The 21832-nt window shown below is 40.0% G+C and overlaps 1 protein-coding gene across 3 annotated transcripts in view; it reads right to left on the bottom strand.

The window, feature by feature from the left end:
• The window catches only part of Stk39 (serine/threonine kinase 39), a 272078-nt gene that overhangs the window by 110182 nt on the left and 140064 nt on the right, over positions 1-21832 (bottom strand). For all 3 annotated transcript variants that reach the window (XM_010606914.3, XM_010606916.2, XM_010606915.3), the window contains exons 11-14: positions 11384-11506; positions 11255-11284; positions 4373-4435; positions 2613-2680 (exon numbers count right to left, since the gene is read on the bottom strand). In XM_010606914.3, coding sequence (XP_010605216.1) covers positions 2613-2680; positions 4373-4435; positions 11255-11284; positions 11384-11506 — 284 coding nt within the window. The remainder of the gene's footprint in view (positions 1-2612; positions 2681-4372; positions 4436-11254; positions 11285-11383; positions 11507-21832) is intronic.

Raw genomic sequence — 21832 nt, 5'->3', positions numbered from 1 at the left:
TCCTCCTTTACACTTCTGAACACATTAATCGATGTTTTGGATGAAATTAAAACACATGTTTATCAAATTAGAAAGTGACATTTGTCCAAACACCATAACTAATATGACGTGCTGACAATAACTGAAATACATACTGGACAAGAAATGAATCAAAACCAACAGGCATTTAATTATAGTGATAAATAACTCACATTCAAAGTTTTAAAACACGAGTTGCAGTTCAGAAATGGTCTTAGAAAAAAATGAAGTCAGCTCTTTCAGTTGCTGCTGAGTCATACTGAACTTACTGCCCATGTGCCTGGATACCTCAGAAGACAATGAAAACAGGACACGCTGACTCACAAAACATACAGAGCATGAACTGCAAAAAAATCACATAACTTTACTATTATCCTACTCAGACTTCATCTGGAACCCTGTATTTAAATATGGGTGCTACACTCAAGGGGGAGAAGATTAAAACTGGAAAATACTTTCATGAAAAGAGCTCTGAGGTTGACAGGATTTAGATTAAACAAAGTTAAATTCCTTTCCTGCAAAACTTCATCAAGTATTTATTATATTTAATCTTCCTTACAGTTTTCAAGAAAAGATGCCTTGTGTATTGCACACACACACACACACACACACACACACACACACACACACTGAAATGCACCCATCAATGATGGAGAACCTTTCAGAGCTTTTGATGATACCAGGAGCCCACGGTGGCATGCGTGCCATACGTCTGCCCCACTGGCATATGTTATAGCCAGACAGATGAGTAATATGCGTTGTTTCTTCATATTTGAATAGAGAGCACTTTCTTCATGGAGCATCTTGTGGGACTATCTACCTGGGCCACACACATAAAAATGTGACAATCTAGACTCAAGACAGAAAATGTAATGCAAGGGAGTACGGACAAAACATCAAAATAAGTGACCAATTAAAATTGTAAGAACAGCACAGAAACTATGAGAAGTAAGGCTAAAGATATTTGCAGTATTTTTTTTTTCCTTAGAAAAAGGCAGGAATGAGCTCTGCAAATATACAAATGGACCTTAGAAAAATGAAAGAATACATTTGTCTTATAGTGTGATAGTAGCTGGAGCAAAACAATATTGGGAGGTAAAGATTAGGAATATGCATTTTGACACATTCTCCATGAATTTTTACTAGAGAGCCTGAGATTTGCTTGGAAGGGCAGAATTAAAGCCAGCAGGAGCCCAGTACAAACACGTTGGTTGGATCTGCAGAAGGAGGAAGAATCAACAAAGCTTTTTGGTATGAAAGAGGCAACCATGGAAAAAAAGTGAGCTGAAGTGTGCTCAGAAGCCAGGTAAAATCCAGGAGGAATGCTAAAGAAATGATTCCTGAATACATAAAGCAGAAGACTGTGTGAGCAGATTCTAAAGGTCACTTCCTACACGGCACAATGCTTGCCCCTCCTGGCACGTCAACAACCAACACTGGACCTGGCCCAGAACCCCTGGGACTGAGCAAGTTCTTCACAACAATGGCTGAATGAATGAATAAACTGAACAAGTTAAACAAAACAAAACAAAACAAAAGACAGAAGCATCTGGTTCCAAAAATAAAGCAAAAAGAGAATGGGCTACTTTATTCTTTGGCAACAGCTAAGTTCACTGATTGCGAATAATAATCAAGACTACTTCATATATAAGAAATAAAGTCTTGAAAAAGTTTCATTTCTTAGCTGGGAAGGTAACTATGAATTAAACCACACCAAGGTTCCTGTGCAGCTCCCCATTAAGTCTGTGAAAATACACTGTGGATCCATCAGAAGTAAGGGGTGATTATGGTGACAGTAATCTGTCCTAATGGACTGTAACTCAAGATGGCTGGAAACGAACCTTGATGATAAACCTAAGTTTTGCAGCCCCAGCTCTGAACATGTCCATGAGACACACGTGCTTTATTCTGTATAATGTCAGAAGGAGAACATTTATAACTTCTTTTAAAAACTTTTTAAAAAGTCATAGAATTATGATTGCCTTGGTAAATTAAACTGTTTATGATAACACTTAAACAGTTTTCTTTTCTCTTGAGATACCAAGTTGAGTATCTGCAAAGACTGACCTTTAGATTTAAAAATTCTTAAAACAGAAACAGTATTCATTCACAAGGCTATCAACTGTCAGACACCATATCCTAGAAGAATGAAGGTTTTTTCAAAATATATCCGTCATTCCTCCACAGTAGCTGATCAAACCTGCCACTGAAAAATGTTCTGAACAGGCAACTTGTAGTACAAGTGTGGTTTATTTCTGTCAGAGACTGACTGCTGGAGTGTGAAAGAAACTCATTAAAAATCTCTTACTGTGATCTTACATTGTTAAAAATAAAAGGGAAAGAAAGGCAAGGAAAAAAGTCTTAATGAAGGGTACACTAAGCCTGCAGACACTCTCATATGGTGCTTTTCTTTCTTCTTTAGCAAGCAATTAAAAGAGCACAATTAGTTCTGGGAATATGACATACACTGGTTGTTTGGGGAAATCAAATAAGTCAACAATTTATTTTATGCTAATATTATGAAAAGTTAATGAAGGAGATCAGAGTATTATGCTATGGAAAAATGATGCAAAACAAACAACAGTATTGTTTACCTTAATCTTAAAACGAGGTTCACAGCACAAGAAGCTTCCCTGTAGTCTTCACTAGCATTGGGTTGGCGCTTTAAAAACAAAATAGAAAACATTGCTGTAAACTTTATCAGGGAACAAATAAATAAACTCACAATATTCCTCCCTTAGTTTCTGGGAATTCTAAAACTAGAGCTTTACACCTACAGGTCTTTTTGGCCTCACAGCACCTCTCTATGCGAATAAGAATGATGCCCAGTTCCCAAGTTTCCTATGGTAAGCCTCAGCCATAGAATGGACAGTGTAAACAACTGGTATTAGCTACACAAAGCCCAAAGGAAGGCCAGCCATCTCCAGTGGCATCTTACAACCTGAGTGACACACTGCCATCCGCTGAGCCTTGCTGATGCACAAAGGCAAGGAACCTTAAACCTCAGGGTTCAGGGGAAGGTAAAAGCCAGTGCACCACACAATCATGTACCCTCCCCACCCTTCTCACCTACAGCCAGCCCACTTCCTTCAATACAGACTATCGACCATGACTCCCTCTACCACAAATCCCTGGAGCTCCTTGATGGAGTAGGTCAAGACCAGCTTCGGGACCATGCACAAGTCACTCTCTGAACTTATTTTGTCATTTACAAAATAGGATTAACTCCTGCCTCAAAAAAACTATTGGGAAAATAATATGTGAAAGTGAGGTGTAAACTACAAAATGTTAAATTATACATGTTATCCTGATCCCTTTTCCGTATTATTTATTCTCTTTACTTTCTGACCCATAATTTTTTCTCATTTGCCTTCTAGCCCTCAACTTTTCGCTACAGCTCATCTGAATTGGCTGCTACAACATAAAGACCTAATCTGAATTTCTGTCTTGCCTCTGACCAGTGGTATAACCTTGCACAAACTACTTAACCCCTACAAGTCTTTGCTTCCTCAGCTATCAAATAAAAACAAAGGACTAGCTATTAGGCCTCAAATTGGCTTCTTGTAGCCATTTCTCTAACCATCTCTATCATAACATCTACAGCTGTTTGATAAAACAAATCAGATAAAGTAGAAATAAATTTATATGGAATACACAGATTTAGAAAAAAAAAATTGCGATTCTAGGGCTGGTGATGCACCACATAAGTCATACTCACTTTGAGAAAAAAAAGCTTGCCTACTAACTACATAGCCAAACTAGAACGTTGACCTATGCTATGGCTCTATGTCCACAGTTCCTCCCTAGATTGCACACAATCTTTTTAATCCCACCCAATATGACTCACAGCACAGGTCTTATGTCATGTACCATTTATAATTATGCATTTTAAACACATTTCTCAATCACTGGACTATTATTTTAACAAGGCAAGTTGTAGAGATGAATTGGCCCATAAAATTTAACAGTAAAAGCATTATAAAGAGAAGTTATAGAAATCCAACCAGGAGAAAAAAAAAGTATCAATTAACCTCAAGGTTTTGTGGCTGGACCATAATAGAATAGTGAGTCTCATTTTTTCCTTTGCTTATTTTCCACCACAAAAGCAATTTCAGAAGCTGTCTGGTAATCTATGCTTGCTCTTGAACCTATCATTAAAGGTTGACGATCTTGCAAAGAATGGTCAACAGTAACAGTAGCCTTTTTCCATCTATTTGAAGAAAGAGTTTATGAGCTCCTGACTTGGAAATGCTAAAATGCTACCCTGAAATTGCCTACGTATCGAAAATGTTGGGTACTTTCCAGGTCTATCCACAAAGCACCTCAAAGATAAATGGCTGGTAGAGGGACATACCTGAGAGTCGTGCACAGAGAGGGACTGTATTTGCTCGGGGATACTGCTGGCATTCACTGAGATCTGTTAAGAGAACCACCATTATAGTACTCAAGGAAGCCAAAGAAGATGCCATAGTTACTGTGGCTATGCTATACCCAATTACCAGCAACAATGATTTTCAGAAGATGTTGAAGTAGCTGTATATCTCAAATGCTTCTGACTATCTGGAGTGGAATCACCCAGGACATGAGCTAAAGACTTTTGGGCCCCTGGCCTATGTCTCAGAATTTTGTGAAGATGTGAAGAATCTGTATCTTTAACAAGTTGCCAGGGTTACCCATATACTTTTAGAGAACCACTCACCTAAAGTGAAAAGGCATGGGCTATGTGATATTTCAAAAGTAATAATAACCTTTACTTGTATTAATTCATCTAAAGTTCCAAGAGATCTTTAATGAAAAGAGGTCATAACCAGTAAAACTTTCCTCTTTAATCATTACTTTGACTAATTATTCACTGAATTTCAAAAATGTGTAAGGGGTGAGAGGGTTTTTAAAAAACATCTTTCTCAACAGAAATGCCAGGGAGATGGGTTATATCTTTCTCTCAGAGTTAGAATTTTGATCCTAAGGTGATACTCAAATTTTGCCTCAAGCCCTACTTTAGTGAACTCTGCCCTGGAGTAAAACTTGAAAGACAAAAAACTCAAAGAGAAACAGCAATGAAAATGAATGAAAAGAAATCTCCTATTTCTAACTTAGTACCAGTTCTAAAGTAATCAAAAACCATCAGAAATTCTTTGTGGCAGAGTTCTCCAAAGTTTAACTGAATAAAACTGTTACTCGGTCTGCGTTTCCCAGAAATAATTATGCTAGTGTTGAAGTAAGAGGGCGAAGTGTATAGATGTACACGGCTCAAGTGGACAGACGGATAAACAGATGAACATGGAAGGGCATCGCGAGTTCCAAGCCAACCTGGGTTACACAGTGAGTCCAAGGCCAGAATGGAATACATAGTGAGACTCTGTCTCAAAAGCCAAAAAACAATTTTATAATAAATTACTTGGGGAAAATGAGGAAAATATGAGTATGTTGAATGAACAAATAACCTTTTTAACCAGTCAGAGAGCCAGGGCCTATCCAAATGACCTCTTGACATGAATGGTTCAGGTTGACTTTACAATCTGAATTTAGGTTTGTGATACAACCAAAGACTGTATCGGCACTTATTCTCTTTAGTCAAACAGCAACAATAATCTAAAAAGCCTTAGTGGCATTTACTTAGAGAAGACAGCTTCTCTTTCCCTTGAGGGTGGAGGAGAAAGCAACTCTTTCCCTGCCCCTAACCATAAGCAGTCATGAGGTCAGACAGCTGGTCAACCACACTGGGTAAGGGCACTGCACATATACCCTGCAACCTCACTGTGTAGGAGCCACTCTGGAGCAATGCAGAGGAGTCCTCAGAAAATATGCAGAGGTGCACAAAGTGCTGGAAAGGGAAGTCTGCAGTACACGTCTTCCATGAATAGCAATCAAGTGCAGTCTCCAAGTGTGATCGCTATGTATACATCCCATGGGATTAGGCCATGGCTTTTGGGTATAATTTTTTTCCATTAAAAATATATTTAAAAAAAAGCTTACATTAAACGGTTGTCACTTATCAACTGTATGACAGAAATCTGTCAATTTTTTTTTCCTTTTAAATAGTTTGTTAAAAAGAGGGGTTTGCAAGAATGAGTGTTTAGATGAGAAGGGAAAGAAATTAATGTAGGACACCACTCTGGAAATAGATCTAGGACAGAGTAAAAAAGAGGAAAATATAATCAACAGAAGGAAGAGATGCTTGCCTTCCAACTTTTCACAGAACTCTGCCTAATCTCACTTATCTATTTTTAAAACATACTGTAGCTAACTGCAACATATTATCCTGCATTGAAATCCTGGGACAGAGAAAGGATGTTAGTGAATAAACCAGGGAAATGTGAATACATCCCAGGGTTTACATACTTGACAGTAATGTAGCAATACTGGTTTCTAAACTGTGATAAATATAACAGGATTATATGAGAAATAAGCAGTGAGAAAAGCCAGGTGAGCTTATATGGGGACTCTGAACTATGTGCAACATTTCTACAAATACAGAATCATTAAAAAATTAAAATGTTTATTTTCAGAATTATAGCAGTTTTCTGATCTGCCAGGCACCTGCACTAACAACACCCTCTAATGTTAAAAATACCTAGTTAAGGACCAGGCATTTAGCTCAGCGGTTCTACCACCTGCCTCGCAAGTGCAAGGACCCAAGTTCAATCCCCGGTACCAAAAAAAAAAAAAAAAAAAAAAAACCTAGTTAAAGCCATTTGGGATGACTAAAGTTGACCATAATGAATTTAAAAGGAATAAGCAAACCTTTCTCTCCATCTACATATAGGTGTAAAACAAGCATGTATGCTCTCGTAGGTATGGAAAACAGGTTTTCATCACAAATATTTTTTAGTGGCAGTCTAAAAACCACCAGGCATTAGCAATGAGCAATACAAGCAATAAATTTTACCTTTACATTATGTCTAATCTCTAGTAAAATTAACTCAATCTAAATCCACACAAAATATATTTTTCTCCTCTGAATAAGATCCCAGAGACTAGAAACAAAGATTTTTCACAGTTAACCTAGACTAGACTCTCCATAAGAAACTTGGGGGTCCTACCGGGCTTCAGCCAAGAATCTTTCTCCCTACTGTATTATACTTAGGTTAAGTAAAGGCAGCTTTTCCAAGAGATTTCCGAAATCTTTCTTCTTCCTCTCTCTCTCCCTTGCTCTCCCTTACTTCATCCTCCCCTCATTTCTGACAGGCAGGTACTTAGAACAAAATCTTCATGAACTCCAAGCACACAGTCTTCCTGGATTCCACTCTGTACTTCTAACCTCAGAGTATATGTGCAGTTTTCCTAGTCAATAGTCCTTGATCCTAGCTTGATCAGAATCATGTGAGCAGTTTGTTTTTGTTGTTGTTGTGTTTTGTTTTTGTTTTTGTTTTTGGTACCAGGGATTGAACTCAGGTCCTTGCGTTTGCAAGTTTTTTTGTTTTTGTTTTTGTTTTTTAACCAGAGTTTCCTATCACTTCTCAGCATTCTGACTAAGATCAAGTGTAAACATCAAGAGTTTCCCGGACATCACTGCAAACTCCAAATTAGAACCTGTGTGTTGAGTCTAGGGACACACATTTTTAAAGCTTTCAGTTTTCTCGATGTGGAGCTGGGGCTGTGAATCCTTTATCTCCATATCACTTAATTGGCGTGCTGCAGTAAAAAGAACACTGCTTTAGCAGATTTCCTAGTGAACGTCCTCTTCAGGTTATTAGACCAAAAACAAATTAAATTTAAAGACAGTCAGTTTCACTTTTTATATGGAAAATTAGAGTATAATGTAAAACTGACAGTGAGAAACAAGTACACATTATTTCGGAGCCTGATAAAAATCACCGGTCAAAAATTTCCAAAATTGCTGGTCAAAAGATCAACAATGGTATGATAGTTTTAGGTAAGAAGATATGTCAACTAGGAAACACTACCTAAGGAAGTCTTGCAATTCCTTCTTCCAGTGAGACGAAAACCTTCCAGGGAGCAGGCTTTCATCTCGTTTTGTATAATTCTCACAGTGTTTAATAAAGTTTCATGTGGATTAAGCACAGATTAAGTATTTGATCAATTAGTTATTATTAATATCCATGTTATTAAACTGTAGTCTGCAAAGGCTTCCACCATCCAAGTGGAACAAGATGACAAATAAAAGGAGGATGAATTATTTACTTCTGACAAATTATTAATTACTACTGAGTGACTAATAGCTTGTAAAGTTATTTCTAAAATATTAGATTAGGAACATGGGACTGATTTTCCAACATGCCTGGCTATGAATCTCCAGGAAAATGGTCTGTTGGATGTAGAACCTCCAAATATGGCCCAGGATGAACTACATCTCCCCAGGTCCCTCTGACAAACGTTCCACTCCGGCTTTCTCCATCTTCTTCAACTAATACCGAGGTACATTCTATCCCGGACTTCCTGGGAGGCCAAATAGCCCTGCAGGAGTTAAGCACCTCTAAAATACCCAGCATCTCCTACAGCATCTTACTCGGTCATGCTATTACTGAGGCTACTTTTTCTGACACCACAATTACAATGTCTTCTGATCTTTATTCTCACTTCTGACCACCTCATAAATACTGTATGCTTATTCATGCACTCGTTTCATGCTTTTGTTTTAGTGAATGGATATTTGTGTTAATAAGAAACATATGTCTGCCTACTAGTTGCAAAAGGAACACAAACACAAATAAAATACCACTTCAGTCTGCCTAGTGGCTTATGTCAAAAAATAACTAAACTGTGATTTAAATGACAAGCATATTTCAAAAGCTTACTGAAATATAAATGCTCTGGTATTTAAATATACCACTTGGTACAGATAAACATTTTCACTTTCAAAGATGTTTAAAAGTATAAGGTACACTGTCAGAGGCCGTATACATTGGTACAGTTACTGATAGCAGCTATGAAAGTCTGAATCAGCAGACACTTCAACAAAGCAATCATAACTCTAAATATCTACACTGTACTGTATCTGTGTAAACATGAGAACGTTAATGCAATGATGTTTGTGACTGCCAAGAAGGAAATGGTTAAATAACCATTTCCATCCATTCAATGTAATACCATATTTTTCCTAACAATACCATAGAGCAACTAAAAATAACAGGACAGATCTATAATATCTAATGTGAGAGTTCTAAATAATAAAGTAAGTTACAAAAACGTATAGGTTTTACAATTTAATTCATATTTTCAAATGATATGCTAGATTTCTTTATATACACCCTTATGTGGAAATAAACAGGAAAAGGTTTGGGAGAAAATGATGTTAGACAACCTCTATGAAAAGAAACACCAGCCACAGGAGCAGTAAGGGTAGCTGGATAAAAATGAACTTTCAGTTTTTATTCATTTTAATTCTCTTACAAGTTTTTTTTTTTTCAATCTTTACATTCTTTCTCAATAAGACCCGCCGAACCAATCATCTAAAAATTGCAAACTCCTACCACATTCCCTGTACCTTCAATCCCTTCTGGTTATGTGTTTGTTTGCTTTGGGTTAGTTGTTTTGTTTCTTTATATGTGTTTTTATTTTTGTTTTTTGTTTTTTACTGCTCCTATGCCACTGTAGCAAATCACAGAATTCATTTTTACTCCCTTTAGAATGGAAACTCTACAAAGACGGGAATTTTGCTTGTTATTCTCACTGATGCATCCCCCACTCCTTCTAAAACAGGGCACACAGTAGGCAGATGATATATATTTACACATTTAACACTTTTTAATTTCTTTTGTAAGAAATAAAACAAATGCTTCACTTATAGGAAGCAGTTTGGAGTGGTAGGAAAATCAGAGCAGTGACTTAATTAAAAGCTGAAAGGTCACAGGAACCATCTTTGGAGCCCCTGGTGACACAGCTCAGGACACTGAAATACCAGTCCTGCCAAAAGGTAAGTAGCAAAACACTGGCCTGGCCTGTGAAGGTGAGAAACCTCCGGTGTGGCAGGTGATCCCTAAACTCGGGTGGGAAGAGCTACCTGGAAACAAAAGTCCTTTTAGAAAGAAGGAGCCTATTCACACGCTTCCTTGAGTGTACACCAACCCAGGAACAGACATCAGAATGAGAAAGTGGGAAGAGAGGGCAGAGTTCGTGACACTGGTTAAGGTCATCCTAGCACCGCACCTGGGGTGCTGGCATGTCCCACTCAGGGCTCATCTCTAGAGGACAACGGCATCCTAGATCGAAGCTCTCTTTCATATGATACCACAGCATGTCCAGTTCTGTGGTAACAAGAGTCAAGGCCTATTCCCTGTGATGTCTATCCACTTCTTCCTGTTTTAATTTTTGAAATATGGTCAATTTATTAATTTTTTCCTAACAATAACATTGTCATTTTTATTTTCTAAGTTTGCGATGTGACAAATTTTAAATTGTATACATTTAATGAGCAAAACTTCATTAAATGTGTGCATTATTTAGAGAAAAAAAAAAGCTCCCATGTGACATCACAGGAGGAAACAGAAAAAGTTACCTCTGGGAGAAGCATGGCCTGAAAAATCCGAGGAAAAGGCCCACCGATGTGTCAAGAAAGATATAGAGAGAAAGAGGGGGAAAAGAGAGGCTGGCAGCTCTGTAGCCCGCCTCTTAGAAGGCCCATCTCTCTAATGTCACTTAAAACCCAACGATCAGATCCGCTCCATTTCACCAAAAGGAAATGTCTGCTCATTTTTAAAAACTGTTGAGATGGATATCATTTGAAGCTCAGAGTTTTCCATTTTTATAATGAGAATTTATCAAGATACATATTAATTGCTAAATCTGTAAAATATCTGGAGCTATTTAAATATGCTTAAATTTCCTCTAGGAGAATTAGTGAGCTATAGACATCATCAGGCATTAAGACATTAGGGTAATTAATCACATGGAGGAAGTGAATCAAAACTCATCTCAATCAAAAAATGACCAGTTCTCAAAGGGAAACAGCTTCTTTATTACAAGAGTCTTTCTTGACTACCAAGTTTCTCTGGAGATTTAAAAATCAAGATGTACAGGTTCAACCTTGAATTTTTAACTGCTTTAGTATTTGCTTTATTGTACATGATCATCCCATCTGACGTAGAGGAAAACTGAGACTCGGGAGTGTACCAATGCACTGTGATCTGCACAGTCTGAGGTAACTCAAGACAAAATCGGGACTTAAACCATCTACTGTGGTGTCTCCCCCAGATGGCTCAGACTCTGATATTACATGGGGGGAGTGAGGCATGCATGGATGGATAGATAAGATAAATAGACGGATGCTGCTCACCTCTGGGTTTTCTTCTTTTACTCTTCTTGACTGTAAAACAATTATATATCCATTATTATACATACCCAAAAGAAAATGTCATAGAAATACAATGCATACAAATCGGCCGATGGTCGAACTGTCACTTACCTTTTCCTGAGAAGCAGCTGCCTTCCCCTCTTCACTTTTCTCATCCAGCTCATCGTCACTCCACTCCCAGTCACCGTCTTCAGTTTTATGGAGGTGACCGCTTGACCCTGGAACGCGCCTCACCTGAGTAAAGACAAACACATCATCCTTCACTTGTCACACTATGCAGTGCTTTCCGTGCCGCTACTCGAGTTACACGGGACACACTCTACCCTGAAAATAGCCTGAGTGGTCCTTTACTCGGGAGAAACACACATTAATATCTCAAATCACCACCAACCTCCCAACTCCCACTCTCATCCTCTTTCCAAAAACACTATGTTCTTGAAATGCACTACTAGAACAAAATATTTGGGAAGAATACCACATACGCAAGCCCCTGAGGACTGAGTTTGTTTTTCACTTTTACCCGGTTAACAACTCTATGAGTTACTAGATAAACAAGGCCACATGTCGGCTTCAAAACCACCTAAGGAAGTGTACACAAGCAACTGACTGCTCACTGAGCAAGGACAGGAAAATCAGGAAGCCCAGTGAAGCATACTAGACTAGAGGTATCTGCCACTGAAAACTTGTATCTATACAATTCCCTCTGCTGCCATTTTGCTCTTCTTCAGAACCTGACATCACACTTGAATCCCCAGGGTTCTGTTCAACCTTTGTGAGCAAAACAAAATGGCACCAGACTGTTTCTAACACGCTGTGTAGCACATTAATCCCACACTTATGGGATTGCAGGAACAAAGCATGACCGTCCACAGCCTTGCCAGCGTTTCTGTTATAATCAGACTTCCTCAATTATTTCCGTTTTTTAAAAGCTAGGGTAGAGACGTAATCTACAGTGCGTGCTTTCCAAATGTCTTTGTGGAAGGAAAAAAAAAGTTTTAAAGGACAGGATGACTGAGAAGGAGCCTCTGACCAAAGTCAGCTGCCTTTTGAAAAGTACTGAGACATAATTAAATGAAGCACTGTAGCAGAACAGGAAGTGAACATCGACAGCTAGTGTTCCATGGCTCGGAGACACTGAGTGGAAAGGGAACTTCACGAAGACCATCTAATTCAACGCCTTCAGCTGAGAGAGGAGGGAGGAGAGGAAAGTCCAGAAAGTAGCTCAAGATCATACAGCTATGAGGACAAAAGCCAAAGCCTGTGGATTCTCACTCTCCTCATGCCACTGAGTATCAGAAAGAAGCTGTCTAAAACTGTCCTGTTATGACGGAAGACTGTGATGCGAAGAAAAACTATTTTCTAAAATAGAAACTGTTTAGTTATACCATGGGCACGTCATTAAACCAAAGAGAAATACCAAAAATGTAAACTTAAAGTATTTACACATGGCAGAACAATGTGAAGCCGTAAACAACGTGTGCCAGTGGTTGAGCTGGATTTCAAGGCAGTGCCGTGTAGAAGCTGTACAAGTAACCCTGATGAAATGCAAATCAGCACCACACTGAGATTCCATCTCACCCCGGTCAGAAAGACCGTCATTAAGTATGCAAAAAACAATAGACACTGGGGAGGATCTGGGATGGGGGCAATGAACTCATCCACACTGTTGAGAGGAATGTAAATTAGTAATTAGTAAATTAGATTCTGCAAATCAGTATGGAGGGTTTGAAAAAATTAAAAATAAAGATGCCACAGGTCACAGCTACATCACCCTTTGGTGTATTTCCCAAAGAATTGAAGTCAGATATTGAGATAGCTGCTGAGTCATGTTTATTACAGCACAATTCACATTAGCTTAGGTAGGAAAACAGCCTAGGTGTTCATCAGCATGAGCATCAGCTTTTAAAATGTGGATTTAAAACACACGGGGGGGGGGGGAAACTGTGTCATTTACAGGAAAATGGATGGAACCGGAGATCATCGCGGTAAGTGAAATAAGCAGACTCAGAAACTCAAATAGCAGGTTTTCTCTCAGAGGAAGAATCTGCAAAACATTTTTTAAATGTTAAAAAGAGAGATATTATGAAAGCAGAAGGGGGACTATTAGATAAGAAAGAAAGAAAAGGAGGAAGGAAGGAACGGGAAGCCGCGCGACAGGGGAAAAACGCAAAGTCTGTCACATTTATGGACAAATATGCCAACATGAAACCCACCATTCTGACACCTAATAGGCACTAATTAAAGCAAGGATAACTCTGACCACTTGTTCTAGAGGAGCTCAAAATGAGGAAGTTTAAAAGCAAGTAAAAAGTTGTTCATAATTACAAAAGCCATAATTTTTTTAAAAATGTTTTTCCACTTCAAAAATACTTTTTAACAAATTCACCCTTGAAAGAGTACTCAGTAACACCTCTACTGTGCTCAGCATAAGGCATTTCTTTTCCACTTGGATCTTCCACTTGGGTGCTGCAAAGACCTATTGTAATGGTCATGATTTTAATGATGCTTATGGGTGTTGGCAAAGTGCCACAGAAACGGACTTCAGGAATTTCAGACAGATGGCTCATTTTTAAGCTACAAAGGGAAGACAAAACAATATTCTGTTCACATATACAACAAAATCAATTGCGCTTTTGGCAGTGCAAATCATGGTGAGGGGCCTTTGGTAATGAGTATATTTAAAAAGAAAAAATTTAAATCCGTGTCTATCACAAAACATATCGTTAACTAAGAAGTAAGAAAACAAGCAATATTACGAATCAGAAACAGCATACTTTTACTGAAACTATAGAAACCAAAGCCATTGATGAATTAATATTCTTCAGGAGATCACAGTAAGGAGATCCTCCCTTCTGGAAATGGGCCATCTTTACACCCTGACATTCAGCTCACACTCCTTCCCACCTCTGCTTGCCAGATCGGTCCACTTCATTTCCACAAGCAAGACCCGATTACACACAATAAAATGACCATCGCCTTGCATTTCTATTTTATTTTACAACCATAGCTGTCCCCCTCTCAGTTTTGTTTGCTAAAAGAAAGCAAGATAAACAAAATGTATAGGATTATAACCCTGGACATCAAAAGAAATGATGGAATGGACTCTTGTGCAACACAGGGCCATTTGTACTTGGTTAAACAAGATGAATGCCGACTAAATTAAGACAGAGAATGGTCAAAAATCTAGGTAGGTAAAAATATTGATATAGAGCAAGAATGAGAACCCACGTTGGTAAGTGAGAGTGTCTCCTTAAACTTAGACTTCTGAATAACACTGAAGCAAAACCTGAAACTCAAGTTTCATGGTGCAATTTATGTGACACTGACTTCTAGTGAAGAGACCAGAATCAACTTTTAACAGTGGTATTCTTATGGGAAGTTTACAGAGAGAAGAAACAGCTTTTATCTTTTAGAGTCAAGGGACCCACATTCCACATAATTTAACAAATGGGCTGCTTATTCAGAAACAGGAGAGTATTCGGAAAGTAAAAACTTCCCAAAAAGGTGCATTGAAAGCTTTTGTTCTCACCCTCAACCCCTATAATGATGACAAGGGAGGTTATTACTATAACCTCTCTCTGCTCCATTAAATAATTTGCTCACTTAATAAACTCAAAAGGGGGCAGAATGAGTTTATTCTCTATTTTGGTTAGGAGTTTTTAGAGAAACTCAGTACCAAGGGATATCTAGAGGCAGTCATAATCCCACAAAATCCTTGTCGCCATCGGCTAGAGTGAGGTTAAAAAAAAAGTTTCACTTGCAGTACTGTTTATTCCCAACACCAAGAATAGAATACAGTGAAGCAGTTACACTTTTTTCCATACGTGAAAAAGAAAGTAATATTCTCATTCTCTAAACATCATCATAAAAATTCATTAAAGGAATCAAAGTTCTGATTCTCACAGGAAAAAACAGGCTCAGACAAACAGACAGAGGAGCCTGCAGCTCAGTAGTCAATTCTGTTAGCCCTTGAGCAAGACGCCTGCACCAGGGCTGGCACACAGCAGAGAGGGGGCAGAGAGGACAGCACAGTGGGAAAGTCGCCAGAGCTCTGGGTAACCAATCCAGTGCAAGTCTTGCCGAGCAGAAGCTCTGGGTGCTCATGAGCTGTCTCGGCTCAGCCCAGCATATCCGCAGTGCCACCCGACCCAACACCGACAGAGAAGTAGGGTCTGAAGGTCAGGGTGAGGGAACCAACAGTGAGCAGGCTATCCAGGGCATCCCATGTAGTACACTGCACAACAGAAGATTAAGGTGACAAAAAAAGAAAACACTGGGCTGGGGATTTAGCTCAGTGGTGCCACCTGTCTTGCAATCATAAGGTCCCTAGTTGGATCTCCAGTACCAAAAGAGGAAAGAAAGAAAACACTGAGCAAAGTTCAGTGGGGTCTGTCTCAATTTGACATACCTACGCGCTTCCAAATCACCTGCTGGCTTTTCCCACTGCCACATTAACTTCTCCCTGGACATGGGCTTTCACAATCTCACTGGAAAGATTTCCCCCCTCGGGAATCCTGCCCTCAGCCTCTCCTCCACCTGTGAACACACCAAGTGCCGGAGACCAACCAGGGTTGCCCACCTACCCAACTGATCTGCACACCAAAGACACACTGACAGCAGAAATCAACGCACATCACTCGTTTCTGTGCTCAGGCGTCTATCTATCCACTACAAGTACAAGCAAGTGATTCTAATGAAGAGCTGTTTATAATGTAGTTGACATACTGCCAAGCAAACAAAAAGCCTTCTAAATTATCAAACATTAACAAACAAAATGAGGCTCAGTAAGGTTTTAGCAGTAAATGTTTTACTGTCTCCACACCTCAGACTGGGGCATCGGCCCCTCTGAGCACTTCAGCCCATGTCTGCTGCCTGGCCTCACTGCCCACCCCAACAGCTGAAGTCGTCCACCGGCCAACTTTACTCCACAGCATACAAGGCTGGGCCATGGCTGACTCTGGATGCTGCACCTCCACGCCGCCCCTCCTACCCAACCCTCCATACGCAACACGCCCTCACCTCATGGGCACGACTGCTCAGAGGGAACAGACCTTCTCCATGGCCTGCCTCCCTCCCTCCCTCACCCAGGCTGATGGCGTTGGAAACTCTGCCTCTTAAGCTTCCTCTCCAAGTGCTGAGTTAGATGCGAATATTTCAGAAACTGCTCAAATTTGGGTTTGCTACCCGACCCATCTGTTCATCCTCCATGCCTGCTCTCATCTGATATTAACAACCCCAAATGCCTCCCCTACACTGCCACCTTCACCACCACCCCCATCATCACGGCCCAAGCGCAGTCATCAACCATCCCAGTATGGTCCCTGCACGTAAGAAACATTCCAGACATGACAGGTGATATCATCATTAAGAATTTCATCTTTCCTCACACCCAAACCTACCAAACTTTATACTGTTCTGCACATTTCATCTCCTCAGGTAAAAATGAGCTTGGACCGGTTCCCCTCAACGCTAAACTTGTGCCTCTCCTATTAAAAGGAGCTGCTAATCAGTCTTCTCTAATCTCTGGAATATTTTGTTCTTCACATTGCCACTAGCCGTACACAAGCACTCCTTCAAAAGACAAAAAAACTGAGAAGAGTTCACTACTGCCTACAAGATGAGTCCAGAGTTTTTCACATTCAAGTCTCTCTCCCCAAATCACCTTTTCAAGACTTACTTCCTACCACATCCCTTTAGGTACCCCACAATCCCACTGTGAAGAAATTCCATATTTTCCTGGCTCCACCTCTTTCACTATACATTACATAGCTTCCTTGGCCTGACTGCCCCTCCACAGTTTCTAATTATCTTTTGTCCCTAATTCAAAGATGTTTCTGTCAATCCTCCCATTTGGAATTCTTTCCATACCTTTGTATCACTTACTCACTATTACCTTTGACAGATAACCTAATAAACTGTATACTCCTTCAGGGCTGAGACATCAGCTTAGACACTTCTAAAGATCACTTTTTTATTCATTCAACAAAATTGCATTGAAAAATCTACCTTTGTAATAAGTTCTAGATCAAAGATGAAGACAATAAAAATCAATACCTTAGAGTAACTCACAGGCCAGAGACATTTAATCTAACAATTTCAATGAAATGTAGGAGCTGTAACAAAGATACAAATCCTGTGAGACTGTAGAAGAGAGAGCCAGTGGCTATCCAGGGACAGTGTGGGAGGGTGGCTGTTAAGGGATTAGCAAGGCTTTGGCATGCAGAGAAAGAGAATTTATTCCACCCAGAAAGAAAGTAAAAGCTCTTAAGTCTTCTTGCCTTTCATAATGTGGCTGGATCACAAGGTACTAGGATCAGGGTTCAGTTTAATGAAGTGGTTAAAACCCAGGCCAGAAGAGCTGCGTAAAGAACCTTGTACAATCAGATGCCAAATCCAAAGGCTATAGCAGCTAAGTGGAAGTGTAAAGGCGAAAGGTAGCCACGTGACAACATAGTGACCTGGGGAGAGCCTGCACCACCATTAAGGAAACCCAGAATGACAGACAGCTGTCACAGGCTGGCAGCCCCAGGGCAGCCAGATCTTCTGATTCTTCTAAAAAAAAAGTGGCAATTTCGATTTTTATGCAAATGTTCTTGATTTCTAAAATGTTAATGAATGTTAAAAAAAAAAAGAAGAAGCTCCCCTGCGCAGCCTGAAAAATGTATGTCTGTGGCACAAATTTGGCCTGCGAGTTCACACCTCCTGCTGTACACCCCATCAGAGTGTAGGGAATTCAGACAACGGAAACATGTAAAAAGCAAACATGCAAGCAACCAAGGGGGTTAGGGGAGAATGGTCAGATTTGGGCTTCTGGAAACAGAGTGGAAGACGTAGTGGGACTTAGGGTAACAGAGCAGTACATTAACTGCCTCAGTCACTACTGACACCTAAGTGACACAGCAATTTGCAGCCACAGCCATCACAGGAACCCTCAGCAGTCAGCTGGCTTCCATTCGCTGAGGTTGACAGAAAGCAATGAGAGACAGAAGTCAGGACAAGTGCTTTCCAAATTCCTGACACAGGAAAACAAGGCAAGATAATGAAATGACTGTTGTTTTAAGATGGTTGTCAGTAAGCGCTTAAAGGGAAGGGAGGAAGATATTACTGGAAGCTACAGGAAAGAAGGGCCTTGTTACACAGTGACACTGACATCTACAGTAAAGGGGGAGATAGAAATGTTCCTAATGAACTCAACGATTCAGCTAAAGAGATTTTCCAAGCAGAATACTTACAGTGACACCTGGATTCTGCCCACAGCCTATAATAAAATGTGAGCAGAGAGATGAGCGAAGGAACAAACACTATTAAATATAAAACTTAAGCCAGGCACAGTGGTGCAAACCTGTATCCCAGCACATAGGAAATGGTCAGAAGGATTGTGTGAATTTGAAGTCAGCCTGGGCTACAGAGAGAATTCAAGGTGAACCTCAACTGCACAGCAAGACCCTGTCTCAAGAAGCCAAAAATAATAAGAAGAATTAAAATGTTTCTTATTTCTGGTTTCTCCAGACATCAGCAATTCTCAAGCTAAGAAATGGCCTCCACTCAAGGACCAAACCCAGGGTGGAACCGTATGACCCTTGGTTAAGACTTCAGAAGATGTGAGGTATTGTCTCGCCAGTACTTTCACACATACCTAAGGCTGTCAAGGATCTCAGGAGCTTGCCTTGCAGAACCTCTGCATTATAAAAGGGCTTCTAAAATTCTTAGAGATGTTGTCCCACGAGCACCTCACAGGAACCTGGTAGACTACATATACCTGGCATCGATTTTCTCTAGTGGAGTAAATGCAACAAGATTCACAAAAATCCCACAAATCTTTTTATATATTTATACCACATTGCCAGTTAAACTAAAAGAAGAGAGTGCAAAGTGAAAAGGGGCCGCTAGGTCTCCAAATTTGTGAGAAGCAACCTGAGAAGACTGCTGAGCGGCAAACACCAGCTGTTTCTTACAGAAAAGGAAGGGTGGCTTAAAGGGTAAAATCAAAAACCAACAGAGTGAGACCAAAAGCCACAGACAACAGCCCTGGTCAAGGAAATGGCTCCATGCACCTGGTTAGATTCCAGAATTGCCAGGGACCACAGTCCCTTCTATTGCCTTTTGGGAAAGCCTGTAAGATACGCATCCCCTTGTCATATTTTGGGTGGGTACCTGGCAGATATCTGCCTCTTTAGTTCACGGGTCTTCAGATCAAGATTATGTCCTGGTCCTAAGGAGTCTTATGGTACTAAGACCTGACTTAGATGACAAGGTCCTTCACTTTGAGGCTCACGCCAAGATGAGACTTTTGGGGGGGTCTCAGAGTATGAGATGTGAGCATTCCTTGCCAGAGGAAAGATGGAGGGCAGATTTTTTTTCTCCAAAAATTCCCATAACAACATGTTTTATCCCACAGGTTCATCTAGGATTTTGCCACCCTGCTACCTGCATGAACCTGGGTGGATTAGTGCCTTATCTATAGCCAGAACAATGAGGAAGAAGTGAGACCCGACCACAAAAGACAATACAACTTCCACTTTGCATCCCAACTGCTCTGTGGCCTCCAGGCTGCCAGGCAGCCCCAGTGAGCTCCATGAAGAGGGGGCCTAACCATCTATCTGCAGCTGCATGACGCCTAAAACCAACCAGCCATGGATTTCCTGAATTGCTGACCCAGAGAAACTGGGAGACCTAATGAAAGAACTGTTTTTGATGTTCTTAGGCCACTAAGTTTAGGGTGATCTGTTACATGGAAATATGTTTTCAGGATAAGGCCTGTGATAAAATAATTTGTTCAATTTAATTTTCATTTTTGTGCACTTAGTAACTCCTTGCACATCAGTAGTTTATACTTGAGACCTTCCTTGCCATGTCAGAAATGTCTGTCAGTGTTCTCTGTCTCTACACACTCTGGGCCTCTGAACATTCAGGTTTTAATCTATACTTACAAATTATTTGCATCTGACTATGTTATTACACATTAAAATACCAAGAAGAAAAAAAATCCCATTTCTATTAATTATAGATAAGTGGCTTTAGCTAAATGTTGGGCCTTTTAACCAGTGATTTCCATTAACATTTTTTGCCCTTTTGCTTATCTAGTTCAGCTAAAATTTGGCATTTTTCTCTAGGGTACAAAAGGGAAGAATAAAGATACGAAATTACAGAAAGTGTCTACATTTAGAAAAAATTTCTAGAGAAACAAGAGCCTTCTACAAATTAATAAATGATTCAAAACTCTGGGCTAGTTTAGCAAAGTATACTTTGTAGCAACTTTCTTATTTTACACTACCATTTTCTAATGTGAATAAAAATCAAGTCTGGTAAGTGTCTCTCTTCGGATAACGACGACGCTGGAGTTTTGAAACTTTGGAAAACCTCATGAAAGGGCACTGGCTCAAAGAGAGCATTCCGGAAGTCAGAAGGGAACTCTTCTAAAGAAACAGCACAAAGCACAGAGAAGCAAATTAGATTTCTTTTCTGTTTCAGCCCTATCAAATCTCCAATATGGCAATTCCCCAAGTTAGGGTGACAAAGAACAATGACAACAGCCACCAGCCAAGAAAACAGCATCCAGTTTTGCAAGTATTGTCTTTAGGTACTAAAGCTCCCGCTGGATTGGGTGCCAAGCTGATCTGTAACTTTAGCTAATAAAGAAAACAATAGGAAGGGTCTGTCCTGATAAGACAAATAATACAGATGAGAAAACACACTTCTCATAAAACCAAAGGGAAAAAAAAGAAAATAATATTTGGCACTGGAGCAGAGCCGACGCTGCCGGGCTACAGCAGTAAGTTATGAGTTAACTGCAGAAGAAAGAGCAGTAGAGAATGCAAAACAAAAGTGCACAGCCAAGTGCATGGCTGGGAGGACTGAGTGCTAGAACTGGGAGAAATCTAAGAAGCCACAGAGAAACACAGGGTGGGGATCAGTTCCGGGGTCAACCTGGTGAGCTACAATCCATGGTTATTCAATCAAACGCCGATCTAGGTGTAGCTGTGAAGATATTTAAATGTGATTAAAGCCCATAATTCACTAGATGGCAAAAGAAATTATCCGTGATAATCTGGGTGGTCCTGATTCCATCAGTTGAAAAGCTTTACAAACTGAGTTAAGACTTCTCTGGAAAAGAAATTCCATGTGAGGACAGCACCATGTCCCAGAGTTCCAGCTTCCGCTCCCAACGGCCCTCCCTGTGGATTTCAGGCTCCCCCTGCCAGCCCCACAGTCTAGCAAGCCAGTCCTGTGCAATAAATCTCTTTATAAGTCTCATACTGATTCTGTCTCTCTGGCTGAAGCCTGGCTGATAACACATTAAATCCAGCAGCCTCACTATGATTGTAAAAGGCAAATTAGTCAGTGGAAGAGCAATACCAATAACAGCATCCACTGGGTTTAGTTCACAGAGCATGGTCATATCTCCAAGTGAAACAGGAATTGAACAGAAAGGACATTAAGATGAAAAGCAACTACAGTGATATGAACTATCATAACAGGGACTGGATTCTTAACACCAAGATTATGAGTTAGTTATTGGTTAAAACATTACTTAAGTTTGAGTAAAAAAAAAAAAAAACC

Source organism: Fukomys damarensis, unplaced genomic scaffold (genome assembly GCF_012274545.1).
Source record: "Fukomys damarensis isolate Sample0158 unplaced genomic scaffold, DMR_v1.0_HiC HiC_scaffold_26, whole genome shotgun sequence".
Classification (NCBI taxonomy): Eukaryota; Metazoa; Chordata; class Mammalia; order Rodentia; family Bathyergidae; genus Fukomys; species Fukomys damarensis.
Note: the sequence above shows the minus strand (reverse complement) of the source record. Positions and strands in the feature narration are given on the sequence as shown.